The sequence below is a fragment of the Plutella xylostella genome, chromosome 5, assembly GCF_932276165.1.
Source record: "Plutella xylostella chromosome 5, ilPluXylo3.1, whole genome shotgun sequence".
Classification (NCBI taxonomy): domain Eukaryota; kingdom Metazoa; phylum Arthropoda; class Insecta; order Lepidoptera; family Plutellidae; genus Plutella; species Plutella xylostella.
In genome coordinates, this window is record NC_063985.1 from 9453896 (window position 1) to 9467703 (window position 13808).

The 13808-nt window shown below is 37.3% G+C and overlaps 2 protein-coding genes across 2 annotated transcripts; both read right to left on the bottom strand.

Moving 5' to 3' along the window:
- Window positions 1-1656: 1656 nt before the first annotated feature.
- LOC105387527 (pancreatic lipase-related protein 2-like) lies at window positions 1657-4171 on the bottom strand. The gene is made up of 6 exons (XM_011558260.3): window positions 4025-4171; window positions 3741-3924; window positions 3311-3459; window positions 2745-2987; window positions 2210-2543; window positions 1657-1806 (listed from the first exon to the last, which is right to left on the bottom strand). The coding sequence occupies exons 1-6, from the start codon at window positions 4059-4061 to the stop codon at window positions 1755-1757; spliced, it is 999 nt and encodes a 332-aa protein (XP_011556562.3). The 5' UTR covers window positions 4062-4171; the 3' UTR covers window positions 1657-1754.
- Window positions 4172-8941: 4770 nt separating this feature from the next.
- LOC105387529 (pancreatic triacylglycerol lipase-like) lies at window positions 8942-11349 on the bottom strand. The gene is made up of 6 exons (XM_011558261.3): window positions 11190-11349; window positions 10716-10905; window positions 10187-10335; window positions 9804-10049; window positions 9258-9591; window positions 8942-9040 (listed from the first exon to the last, which is right to left on the bottom strand). Exons 1-6 carry the CDS (start codon window positions 11224-11226, stop codon window positions 8995-8997), a joined length of 1002 nt encoding a protein of 333 aa, XP_011556563.3. The 5' UTR covers window positions 11227-11349; the 3' UTR covers window positions 8942-8994.
- Between the last annotated feature and the right edge of the window lie 2459 nt (window positions 11350-13808).

Sequence of the window (13808 nt, forward strand, 5' to 3'; positions counted from 1 at the left end):
AAATATCGTTAATAATCACAATATTTCACCTCATCGTATTTGTGTATGACCTAAGCTGAAGGTGTTATATTTGTTCTGACGCATTAAGTATTATTTTTATCTGTTACTATATTTATTCATTCTGTTATTTTCTTCATTTTAAGTACTGAATGTATTGTTGGAACTACCTCCCTACATAGATCTTTAGGTTTAATCTGCTTCATTGTATCGTAGGTACATAAAATAGTAGAACATGTATGAATGACAATGAATTACGAGTGATCGCCTAGTAGGATCTAATTTCCATTACAATATGATTTTTGTGATTTACAATAGGTAATTGGTGTATTCTGGTAATAGTAATGAACTAGGCTGTAGCAACTTGGACTAAGGAAGCTGCAAGGCACACGTATGTGCAGAACACCCTCTATGTACGGTGGCCTGCGCCTAAAAGTATACAGGCGGAGTTTTTAAAATAGCGATCTCTGATGATGAAGGGACCAGCTGCATCTGTTATAAATCCGGGACGTGTTGTGTGTGATGTGTGTAGAAGTAGTGTTTATAAATGTGGATGTGCTTGAGCAGCATGTGAGCTTGAGATCGCTATTTTAAAAACTCTGCCTGTATACTTTTAGGCGCAAGCCACCGTACCTATATTATAGTCGCAACTCATACCAAAAAGGTCGTTGGTGCTAGTATTCTTTATGCATGGTCACGGGATCTTTGCTTTTCGACACAATCAGAGTAATACGAGTATCATCGCAAATTATCTTGTTACCTTGATTAAGTATTGTTATTATTTGTATGTTCTGGTTATCTTTCTGATGTGTTCATTAAAATAACAAAACAGCAACAGACTAATCCCTCACCTACTAGGTTTTAAGCCTTTTATCAAAAAATCTGACACGAGTACTTAAAATATTACCAAAATGCTACGATTTACGTATGGCGTTTAAGTACATGCACGAGACTAATCAACCTGAAGGGTTACTCTATACTGATGAAAAGCGAACGAACGAGAGCTGTCGTGCAATCGGCACGTTTAATACAACGAGATAGAGTCTTAGCTCGCGCAGCACCGCTCCGAAACTTAGTTTTTCATCACATAGAGTGACCACCCCAGTGCATTAAAATGGCAATACAGGCTGGAATACCTACAACACATAGTCATCAATAATCTGTATGTTTTTATCACTGTGATTCGTAAACATAGTAGGTATATGAAATTCAAACATGTATAATTTTATAAACTTCTAGAGTTTTCTTTGTCGCGTCGTGATGCAATAGACTTTCATTAATTTATTCTATAATATCTATGTCTTAACAAGTACTCGCTAAACTCGATAAACAATAATTTTCGAAAAACCAACTAGTGGGCAAAATGCTATCTTCATTAGCTTCAAAAACGTAAAATTTGACTCCAAGTCCCAAGTAGTGTAAAGTTTCATAAACACACCAACCCTACTTTTTGTGGTATACAATGGGGATAATATTGAACATTATATTATGTACATACAAAGAAAAACGTTAACAAGGTAATCCACTAAAATAAAATAATCTAATAAAAGCTTTCACAACATCCTATGTAAAATTGGTTTCAGGAGTTCTTCTGATTAGTATTTAGCGGATACGGACAGTATATTTTTATATGCGTCAAAAGAAAAAAAAATGCATTGGTATTTATAAAAGGAATCTTTATTTAAAATTCGATATTAATAATACTTGGTATAACTTTGATCACAACATGAGAATACGGTTCATTAAAAAAATAATTTTTAAAGCTCAAACGGATATTTCTTCGACGTGAGTAGCGCGTAGATACCGCTTCTGAAAATAATAACAATTCAAGTTATTATAAAAATATTAGGTAGTAGAGATAAACTTAGCAAAGCAGGAAATGTTCACTTATCATCAAAATGATAAAGTACTTATCTAAATTCTTTTAATATTCAATTATTCCAGTACATAATATTTAAGATTGAATGACTGCACGAGAACACTCGCGATAAAATTTTCTCATAAACAAACAAATACTGCATTCAGAACTCTTGGCCACAATCATACATCGAAACCTACCTACAGTACTTACCTAAAGCACATCAATTCTTATAAAACTAAAAACTGAGATTTTTCTAATTAATATGTAGAAATCACACTTCTGCGTGTTTACATTACAAAAAAAATATTACGCATATACCTATAATATGCTATAATCGATCAAAGTCCTCACCCTCGCTTGCTCAAGTCAGTGTTGCCCATCAGCAGAGCCGGCCCGTTGCACTTCACCTTCTGAGCCTCACTAGTCGAAGGGCACTGCTTCCCCTCCAGGTGGTTGAACCTCACGGTGGAAGCGAACAGCTCGTAGGCGCGTCCGTGCGAGCAGGTGCTGACCCAGCAGCCGGGCTGAGGGTTCCGCCCTCCGTTAGGGTAGAAGTCAGCGTCAGCGATGGAGTCAAAGATGCCCAGGCGGCCGCCGTCAGTGTGGATCGCTTCCACGTACACTGCGTCGTTCTTGTTCAGAGCGTTGCGGTTGTTTCCGAAACGGGGACCGGCCGGGTCCAGACCTGTTGGTTAAATCAAGTCAGATTATGAGGTTGATACTTGGATCTGGTTGTGCTAATCCATACATAGTTTTACTAAGGAATATTTTTATGCGATAATGGATTTGTTAGTTAGATGGCAAAAGAGAAATAAGTATTTTAAAAACCTTCAAGCTCGCAAAAAATATCTCTATTATCCACAAAACTACCACCGAAAACCCGTACCAGTAATCCTAGCGACTCTGCCGCCGGTGGTGCGTCCAGCATTGCCGACCACGTGAGCGCCAAGACTGAAGCCCACAAGGTGCACATCATCCCAGCTGGCCCCAGTCTCCTCGACCAGCCACACGAGGAAGTTGCCCAGGTACTTCCCCACGGAGACCACGCCGTTGGAGGCGGTCGGGTAGTTGACTTGGCCGCTCCTCCACTCCAGCACGATCACGTTGTAGTCGCCAGCCGAGAGGAAGGCTGCAAGTTAATTTGATTTTTCAGTCTTTGTAATGAGAAAAGATATTGAGATGTCTGTAAAACACAGCGCACTGAATACTAAGGCGAGGATAGAATTGTTTAAATTATAATCCTCAAGAGCGGATCTTTATTTAAGAGCTATCAAGATACAACTCATTGTTTCTTGTTCTGCTAGAAAATGTTTATTTCGTCATGTTATAATTATTTAAAATTAAATTTGGACGAAATTCAGGAGCTGTAAGGTATGAAGAATCATGTAAGTACATAGTTTTGTGTGTATTGTGATGAATATCTGCTTTTATACACATCAACTATATTTTTACCTTTAGTAACAGTGGTGCAGACTTCACTGTTCCTGTTGTTTTGGAAGCCGTGTGCGATCACTTTGATAGGGTTTCCCTTCACAAAGTTGGAGTTCTCAATGCTGTCGATGTTGCCATCCACCAAGACTTGCGGAACATCAGGGTTGTTTCTGTAAGATTGACACGATGATATAGATTCACTAGGAATGTGGTATTATGGTGATTGGTGAACACAAAGAGGCGCAACCGTCGATGAATTCATGGTTTATTTTGTTTCAAATGATAGCAGCATTTGGCTGCAGATTTTGAAATATAAATATACGTAATACACGCAATTATGATTTGGGTTAAAACATTACCTAACTATACATAAGACTCTGTTCCCTTGCTTGTTGAATGCTGAAAGATATTTTTAGATAAGCAGTTTCCAAAATACTGCGCAAAAACCAACCTTGTAAATAGCAGATATTCATTATTGGCCCCCCGCCTGCTAACGTCCAGACCGAAGTCCTCCGCTTCCAGGTCCACCAGGCGTGGGACGCCCTCGCCGTCCGGCATCCAGATGTAGCGGCTCTCCCCCTCCACGTAGTGGCTGTTGTCTCCGGGAATCTCCGGGATGGCGCTTGAAGCGCACACTGCAATCAAAGAATTACGGTTAACACTCAAAAATTTAAAATTTAGACTGTAAAAATTTAGGTTTGTCACTTGAAAAACTTGGTTTTATTTATCACTTACAGGCTATACACGCAGCCAACACTGCTAAGGCTTTCATGATTGGTTTACAATAGAGTACTATAATTATTAGTGTAACCTACATTAGGAGACTGCGCATTTTATACTAAAATCAAATCAGTGTTATCAAATGTTAGCCCTATTTATCAATTAGATAAAATAAATCTGTCTAACGCCCCCGTAGTGTGATCATGATCACTGATCACCTGATCAAGCTACTAGATACAATACATAGATATAAGTTTTTCCTAATAACTAAGTAAGTAGGTAGTTATATGTATTATACTCTGTAGGTATTACTGATGAGGGTGACACACGAAGTTTATGTTTATTCGATATAGGTATTTTATGTAGGTTTAGTTAGCGTTTGATGTTTATTTCAAAGTTCGTGTGGCGGAAATTGAAGTAGGTGTACGATATAAAAAAATAATTCTTTAAAAGATACGTACCTACCACTATATTTTCTAAAGATGTAGAGCCGCGTTCATATTTACATTCAAATTCTGATTATTTTAACTTTTTATGTAGATCATTTCTAAGTTTCTCGGTACCAAGCTACAAATCAGTCGTGTATCCCTTTTTTTGCAGGTAAAATAGGTAGGTATGTACCTACAGTAACACTATCCGTTAACGCCAAAATACGTATATTTTCATAGACTTACATAAAATATAAAAACCTTTACCAATCTATACCTAAAGGGTAGGGTAATCCTGTATATCAATTTCCAAAGGATGCGGGGGAACCTAATAACAGCAATTCATTTCGTTACAGCATCCGATAGTAAACGTGCCGTTTTCAGCCATAATTTACTCATTTTTGGGAACAGGTATTAAAAACTACAAATATTCTTACGTTATACTGGATGTTGCAAAAAGGGAATACGGAAAGGGGGTAACTAAGCTGGTCATTCTGACCAACTTTAGTTCTACGACTTTATTAAATTCGCGAAAATGAAAACATATGACATAGTCCAGTCAAGGAATGAAGTGTAGAGTGCGTGAGCAGGTAACTAAGCGATTCCTTCAGAAACTTGTTCAGGGGGCTTAGGTTGTTCACATACCAAAAGTCCTGACTCCTAGGAGATGAGCGGGGGGGAGGAGGGGGGGACAAAGGTCGTAAGCATAATGTAATTTAGAAAACATAATTTCCATCATTTCATCTTGTGTTCAATATAGTTTTTATGCCAACAATAATGACCGAAATGTGATACAAATGTCTTTGTTAATTAATTAAATACTGATATTGAGCGTGAGTAAGTAGTATAGGTAGATGAAACATATCAAGAAATTCCGGTGGCAATAATTAGGGACGATTAGTATCTTAATTCAATTATATCTGATCGAAATCTTATTGCTATTACAACAGTAATACATAGTGAACAACAAGTTAGGTATAATTACATACATCGTATGATTTTGATATCTAACGAATTAAACAATTGTTTGTTGATGACAAAACGACATGTGTTTTTGTAGATAATAACAATAATTTCCATGTAGTAGGTATACCTAATACATAATCACTGAAAAGATGTTCACGTACAATATTATACACTTCACTATTATACTCATCTAGACACGCGGTAGCGTGTCAAGCCAAGTTCGAGAAACAGAACTGGCGAGCCGCACCGTGTGTAATATTACACGAACCATTTGGAGCCACTTTTGACCCCCTCATAAATAAAAAAACTATTTAATATAAACGTATGAAATTTGGCACATATATTGAGACTTACGAGATACATATGTGTTCTAAATTTCATGAGCGTATCTCAAACGGTTATTTAGATATTAATGTCCAAAAAACCTAATTTTTTACATTGACTGACTCACTCACGTAGGTATAGATCAAAACTCTTATGGTACTACATACTATCATAATATGCGAAAAATATGAAATGGCTTTGAGATGCATAACATTAATGTTAACTAGTCTAAGATAGCTGTAAATATAATGGAATGGGATCGGATCAAATCGGAACGAACCGAATCAAATGGAATCGGATCGGATGGTGTCAAATCGGATCGGATCGAATCTAATCGAGTGGAATCGAAACGAACCGAATCGGATCAAGTCGAATCGGATCAAATCGGACGAAAACGGATCAAATCGGATCAAATCGGATAAAATCGGATCAAATTGGATCAAATCGAATCAAATCGGATTTAATCGGATCAAATCGGATCAAATTGGCTTAAATCGGATCAAATCGGATCAAATCGGATCAAATCGGACCAAATCGGACCAAATCGGACCAAAACGGATCAAAACGGACCAAATGGGATCAAATCGGATCAAATTGGCTTAAATCGGATCAAATCGGATCAAATTGGCTCAAATCGGATCAAATCGGACCAAATCAGACCAAAACGGATCAAATCGGATCAAATTGGCTTAAATCGGATAAAATCGGATCAAATCGGACCAAATCGGATCAAAACGGATCAAAACGGATCAAATCTTATCAAATCGGATCAAATCGGATCGATCGGAACAGATCGGATCGGTTAAACAATTGAGTGAATATTGTACCTACATTTTATAAAGTCTAGAGACTTTTGGTTTTTTTAAATGAGTTTTTTAAATTTGTCTTTATAAATGGACCTACGGCGCTACGAGCCTCGTAACGCCGTAGGTCGTAATACGAGGACGTGTACTTATAATTATGTACTTACCAACAAAAAGTAATGATATCCAATCAAAAACATAAATGTGAAATGAGAGCCAAGTTCAATATTATTATAAATGCCTTGGTTGTTGTCTACAACGACAAAAGAAGTGAGATCTAAATGGGTGCCAAGTTCAATGGTCAGTCCTGAATTTTATTTATAAGTAACAGTATAACATATCATATCTTCTTATAACATAAAATAATGTATTGTAGCCTAAGGTCTGATTTTTAATGTTTACATTTATGTTTTTGATTGGATAATGATACCGATTCTGAAGGCGGAAATTTTAAATTTAGAGACGTCAAAACCTTAATTTCTTTGTTTAAAATTCGACTCTATGATTGTTCCCGTAAATGTCATTTTATGCTAGCAATTTTTTTAGTTTGACAGCGTTAAAATTAGAATTTCTGCCTTCAGAATCAACATCATTATGTACATAATTTAAAGGCGAATGTGTTACTAAAAATGATGAACTTTTCGATCGAGATGTTACTTCTGATATTTGCAACTAGTTTAGAGAGCACTCACATGACATGACAATGCAACAGGTAAGGTAAACATTTAAATATTCATGTTTCTTAGCGTAAGCTGTGGCCTAAGTAAGTGTGCAAATAAATAATAATTTTTTGTGTTATTGTTATTACTTGTATGGTGAAGAAAAACACTTTGAGAATGCGTCTAAAATATGTAACTTAGGTCTATTTAGACTGAATTGCTCTTTATGAAACTTTTTACATCAGGAAATTTTCTGGTACTGAATGGCAAACTTATGTACCTAGGTCTATAGTTAGTCGAACAGTAGTATTTATTCTATTGGTTTCCTCACAACTTTTTACGGTTGAGTTGCGAGACTTGGTTTTTTACAAGTTCTGTTATTTTTTTATTATTATTATTTTTATTTATTTATTTAAGAAAACTTACAGCTAACACATTTATTATATATAGTAAAAAGTAAAAAACAAAAAGCCAATTAAAAGTTTTCACTAATAGCTTACAAATTAAAAAAGCCAGGGAAGCCGCTGTTTGTACAACCAATTGCGAATAAAATTTTAATAAAACTAAAACCTACATTCTTAAAAGTAAGATAACTGCAACACAAAAAAAAGCTAGACAAACTTAGAACTAAACTTATCAGTTAAGAAATAATAAATGCTCTTGACATCACTATTAAATAAATCAATATCACTGCATTCAATTGCCAGTGAGTTAAACAAGTGGGATGCTCTTAAAAGAAATGAGTTACGACGGTAATTCGTATGAACCACCGGCACATGCAAAATTAACTTACGGCGGATTTGACGTTGGGGAACTAATTTTGATAGCATCTCATTTCTTTTTTTTAGCTTGTCCTACTTTTTTCCCTTCGGTAATTACTACTCTACTTGGTGAACACCAACGAATTTTCTGAAAGCTTTCTCGTAGAGACTTAAAAATCTTACATGTATCATATGAAGGAAAGCTGAGCATCGGTTAACATTTGCATCATTTATTTTACAATTAGTAGTAAGTAGGTATCTTCTTTGTGGCAATTCAGGCTATTTAATACTGTTATTGTTACCACTATCAACAATCAAAATACACTAATTGTAAGTTGTATGGGACCAACCAAGTTATTTATGCAGTTGGTGCATCCTGAAAACTGCACTGAAATTTTAAAAAATACACTTTTCCTTTGATCTATATTAATATTTTTCTTTGATACACTATAGGTATATGCCACTTAATTTTGTTAGATTACCATGTCTGCTAGAAGTGACTTAAAATTAAGTTGATCGCCAGAAAGCAAATATTTGTGGTGATCGCCGTCAGTGAGCGAGTGAGAGTGAGTGACTGATTAAAATTGAAACATTTACTTAGTTGTTTCCACTACAAATTAAGAGGGCCCAAATGGCCTGAAATTCTTTGCTAATAGGCCGCGGCCGTGCCGCTGTTTTGGCTCGTCTTTGGTGCCCCCAGTCTATGCCCAGCCACTACCAAATCTCGCCATAGGGCACAATAACTTAACTGTTGGTGTTTAAAGTAACGCAGTCGTGTCAGTATCTATCTCTTAGACATTTTCTTCGTCTCGGCCTCTCGGGTAAGTCTCTGATAGGATATTATTAAAAGAACTGTACTGGTGTTGCTGAAATTGTCCTTAACTATTTTACTTATTTTCCAGACTGCAACAAGAGTAGTACTAGTTGACTGTAGGTATAACCATGGTATAACTAATAATAAAAAACAGTAATTATATTGTTCAGACTTTATTTATATTACTCGGTGTGTTGCTTCATTATCATCACGTCATCCGTTTGGTTTGTTTAGAAAGGGAAGCTGCTTCCAGTCCGCAGGGCGTAGAGACCGTCACTATAAAAAAAAATAAAGCCGCATATAAGAAGTGGTGATTGGTGAGAGTGTTCAGTACTGAAATGGCATAGTAGTTATGGTTCTAGCATACTAGAGAGAACATTACAGATACATAGGTACTAGCTGGAAATGTATGATAAGATATCGTAAGTATACATAACAAAATTGAAAAACAAATATGACAGGCTGGTCGAACAAACAAGCAAACATATCTTACCCCTTCTTGTTCAGGTCAGCGTTGCCCATGCGCATAGTCGACCCGCTGCAGGTGCCGAGCTCCGCCTCCCAGATGTTGGGGCACTTGCGTCCTTGCAAGTGGTTGTTTCTGACCGTTGACGCGAAGAATTCGTACGAGCGTCCGTGGGAGCATGTGCTGATGCGGCAGCCGGGCTGGGGGTTCCTGCCTCCGTTGGGGTAGAAGTCAGCGTTGCCGATGGAGTCCATGATGCCCAGCAGACCGCCGTCAGTGTGGATGGCTTCGACGTATTGACCGTCGTTGCGGTTCAGTGCGTTGTTGTTGCCTCCCCAACGGGGACCGGCCGGGTCCAAACCTGGAAGAATGTGGATGTTAGTAGATATGTATACATATATGAATTGGATTTGGCATTGTCCAAGAAGACAATCTAGAAGAAACTAAAGTATGTGCTTGGCAAAAATGCATGATTTGTCTGGCATAGCTAATATCGAATAAAACTTATTAATCAAAAAACTTTTACTTCAGGCGTCTGCTGAAACAAAAATTAAGAATTTCTGGTAATCTTACCTGTAATCCTCCTAGGCCTCCTGCCGGCAGTACGTCCAGCGTTGCCGACCACGTGAGCGCCCAGACTGAACCCGACCAAGTGGACGTTGTTCCAGTTGGACCCGGTCTGGCCGACGAGCCACACGAGGAAGTTTCCAAGATGGCGGCCGATATCGGGGACGCCATTGGCTGCGCTGTTGTAGGTGCCACTGGCCAGGCGGCTCCAGTCTACCACGATCACGTTGCAGTCTTGGACGTCGAGGAATGCTGGGAATTTAAAAAAAGCAATGGATAGTGGATAAGTAAAATATATTCGATATTATGATATTACTGACACAAGAACACTTTCCACGGTCAGTTGACTAATTTATATCAATGATGATTATTAAAGTAGTGAAACTAACCAGCAGTCACAAGGGTGTTGACATCACTGCGTCCGTTGTTGTTCCAGCCGTGCACGATGACCTTGATGGGGCGGCCGCGGACGAAGTTGGAGTTGTTGATGCTGTTGGCGTTCCCGTTGACCAGCAGCTGGTGGTTCTGACGGTTCCTCCTGCAAGTTGTAAGGAGAAGCTAAGTATATTTATTATTTCTAACTTAAAATGGAATACTTACAGCAAATTTACCAAAACTAAATACATTAATAATTATGTAGTAAACATCAAAAAGCTTTCCCAAAATAGGATTGGTAAAAAAATATCACTATACATTTATAAATGATGTTGCAAAAGTGCTATATCAAGTCAAAAGGGGGAGACTCAGGGGGTCAATCTGAACAAAAACTGTATGGTAGGTTTGCATTTTATGCATTGAAAGATTGATAAGTGATTATAATGATGGCCCTGTACCATCCGTCAGTTGAATCAATCGAGAGCGAAAGCGTTCCACGATTTAGATAAAACAAAAACCATTTCGATGGTCCTTTTCTTTTACCTGGTGTAAAGCCAGTACTGGTTGTTGGCTCCATTCCTGGCCTCCCTCAGCAGTTCCTGGTCGACGGGCTCGTCCAGGTCTACGAGTACTGGCCTCCCCTCGCCGTCCGGCATCCAGATGTAACGGCTCACCCCCTCCACGTAGTGGCTGTTGTCGCCCGGGATCGTTGGGATCGCACTACCGGCGCATACTAAGAATAACGTAATTAGATTATGATGTAATGGGTTTGCAAAACCGAGTTTTAAAAACTTTTAAAATGAGCTTTACAATCTTTGCTATAAGCACATAGGTGAAAAAAGTACGGTCAGCTGCATAAGTAGCTATACCCTTCTGTACCTTGTCAAACTGACAAACCGTCAATGTTTCAATGAATGGATAGTTAGGCGGTTTGTTAGATTGCCAAGGTTCAAAAGTGTCTACTTATGCAGCTGACTGTACATGGGTAGATACATAGGTGAGGTAAATAGAACTCACCGGCCGCCACGGCTGCTACCACCAGTAACAGTTTCATGTTTACAGACCAGCCTATTTCGGTATACTACAAGCTATGTTTTGATTGTATGCCAATTTATATTTGCAAATGATTTCTGAATTATCAGATAATCTTTAGTATAATACCACACCTGGATAGGCCTTCGGTATGCATTGCATTGTGATAACAAAACTGAGCAAGTAATCATGACGGATTTTGGTAATGGTGGTTCTTTCCTTTGTTTGGAGTTGGTAAACCATTCAAAGTTTTCTCAAGAGACACCACTTTAGAATTATTTAATCGAATTATTTATTTCATACTCCTATACTACAATTTTTTTATTTGACAGTGTTAAAATGAAAAAAGTGGCTTTAGAACCGCTACCAACGTCTTGCCAATAAGAAGTGCTAAAATTCCTCAACCTCACGTAGTTTCACTCAACGAAAAATCACAGGGCTATTGCAATGAACACATATTTAGCCGTAATAGTCTAATCTAATAATAATGTCAATATCAGGAATAGCAGTAATACCTACTCTAATTTAATAATTATTTCGGTAGGTAGGTATTGTGGTTGTATGCTGAACTGCAGGGTGTTATGTACCTATTCTTTAGAATATGAATATTAAGAACAGCTATATTTACAGTTATTGTCTTAAAATCACTGATCATTTTAAGACGTCATAAGATTTAATGGAATTAAACAAGAATTAAATGGTATCATGAAATAATCTGGGTTTATGATTAAGGTTTAATCAAGGTGTTGCCGTCATGAGTATTGATAAAAGACAAACTAAAAATACAAATACAAGGTACCTACTTATAAATGCAAGCCATACTTATTTTTACCCATTTAATCGCTGCTGTTTTCTTGAGATGACAGCGCTATTTCGAAAGTTTTGGTTTCAATTCAAAATTCAAAATCAAACAAGCCGTTTTAAAAAAACAATAGCAAGTGTATTTACTCACATTTATTTACCTTATCAGCTACTTAGATAAATTAGAACTTGTTAATTGGGTCCAGTACTTAGTTGCCGTTGTTATATGGTTACTAGGCATAACTCTACAACGCTTAGGGTGGCTTTTATCAACGTGATAAATGTATTTAACTTTTTATTTAAACACAATTTTTATTTAAATTTCGTAAAACATCTTTTACCACGACTTAAATATGATTAGTAATCTGTTAAACCTAAATGCGGTCAAATGGCTATTTAACTTTACTAAACACATTTATCTACTACGCATGTCATGGCGTCAGTCGCGGCGAACAGCTGACCGACCGGCTGTCAAGAGAACTTTTCCATTTCTAGCATTTTTCCTCAGTGATGTCTAGTTGTTGTCTGTGAGAGATTCAGAGGTCATTGTTCAGAGGTTATTGAGGTTATCTAATAAATAATGGATTTGTGGGATATTTTGTTTGATGACGATGATGAAGAATTACTTCTCTATATGAATAGACCTCGCTCATTACGCTATATTGCAGAAAGAACTAACTTATTTGAGACACTACCGGATAAAAAAATTGTTAGGAGATTTCGTTTGACAAAAAAAACTGTATTGCTATTCCATTCTATTCTATTCTCTGTGGGGGTGTAAGTACCTGCACCTGGCTCTCTCGAGTGGAACCTTTGTGCATATCCCCAAGGTCTAAACTGCCTTCCTAAGCTTGGACCATTTCCCACCACCCTGGTCGACTGCGGGTTGGTGGGTTCACATATCTAGATGTGCTAGATGCGCACGATGTTTTCCTTCACCGTAAGAGCGATGACGATGATATACATTGTACTTAAGTTAAAAGAACTCATTGGTACATGTCAGCGCCGGGATTCGAACCCGCATCGTGAGAAGGGGGCGCTTACCCGACTGAGCTACCACCGCTCGCTAAACTGTATCGCTTATACTACAAGAAATTCAACATCATCTTGAATTTATTTCCACCAGGTAAGTAGCTAAGGTATTGAAATAATAAAGTTATCTGACTACATAATTATCTTATACTTTTATTTATATACCTATAATTATTGTTACAGAAATAATGCAGTTACTCCAATGAACCAGTTGTTATGCACACTCCGATATTATTATTATTATTACATTATCCGCAACTGGCAGTCAGTTAATTACTTGTGTAGATGTGATAGGTGTGGAAGAACCAACAGCTTGCAGAATCATTCATAGAGTTACTCATGCAATAGCATTATTGTATAAAATATACATTAAATCTCCTGATACCATTCAGGAACAACGTTTTGCTCTCTATAATGTGCAAGTATGGTTCCAATACATTGCACAATAAATCTTGTTCTTCCCTTGTAAAATTAGGGGCACGAACACGAGAAGAAGTTGCTTGACTATTCATTTTACTTTGAAATCACAACAACAAATAAATACAAACACCACCACGCGGTGAAAGCCGAAATAAGTTTGTTTTGAAATAAGTAGTGTTATTTTCTCTATGTTCGAAATTGATAGATTGACTCCGTTTTACGCTGAGTCGTTTCGAATGTTCAATAAAAAATATGAAGTCTCTCATTAAAAGATGTGGAACTGAACGTAAATAACAAATCGCAGGATGCTAAACACATTTAACTAAATAGTAATCGAAAGACCATGGTGAA

Bases quoted from the DNA above. Each gene is read 5' to 3' on its own strand.
- LOC105387527 (XM_011558260.3), bottom strand. From the start codon at position 4,061: ATGAAAGCCTTAGCAGTGTTGGCTGCGTGTATAGCCT. The intron at 3,460-3,740 runs GTTGGTTTTTGC...TCAATCTTACAG, and splicing joins GAATATCTGCTATTTACAAG to AAACAACCCTGATGTTCCGC. The intron at 1,807-2,209 runs GTGAGGACTTTG...TATTATTTTCAG, and splicing joins ACTGACTTGAGCAAGCGAGG to AAGCGGTATCTACGCGCTAC.
- LOC105387529 (XM_011558261.3), bottom strand. From the start codon at position 11,226: ATGAAACTGTTACTGGTGGTAGCAGCCGTGGCGGCCG. The intron at 10,050-10,186 runs GTTAGTTTCACT...TTAAATTCCCAG, and splicing joins CAACACCCTTGTGACTGCTG to CATTCCTCGACGTCCAAGAC. The intron at 9,041-9,257 runs GTAAGATATGTT...TTTTTTTTATAG, and splicing joins GCTGACCTGAACAAGAAGGG to TGACGGTCTCTACGCCCTGC.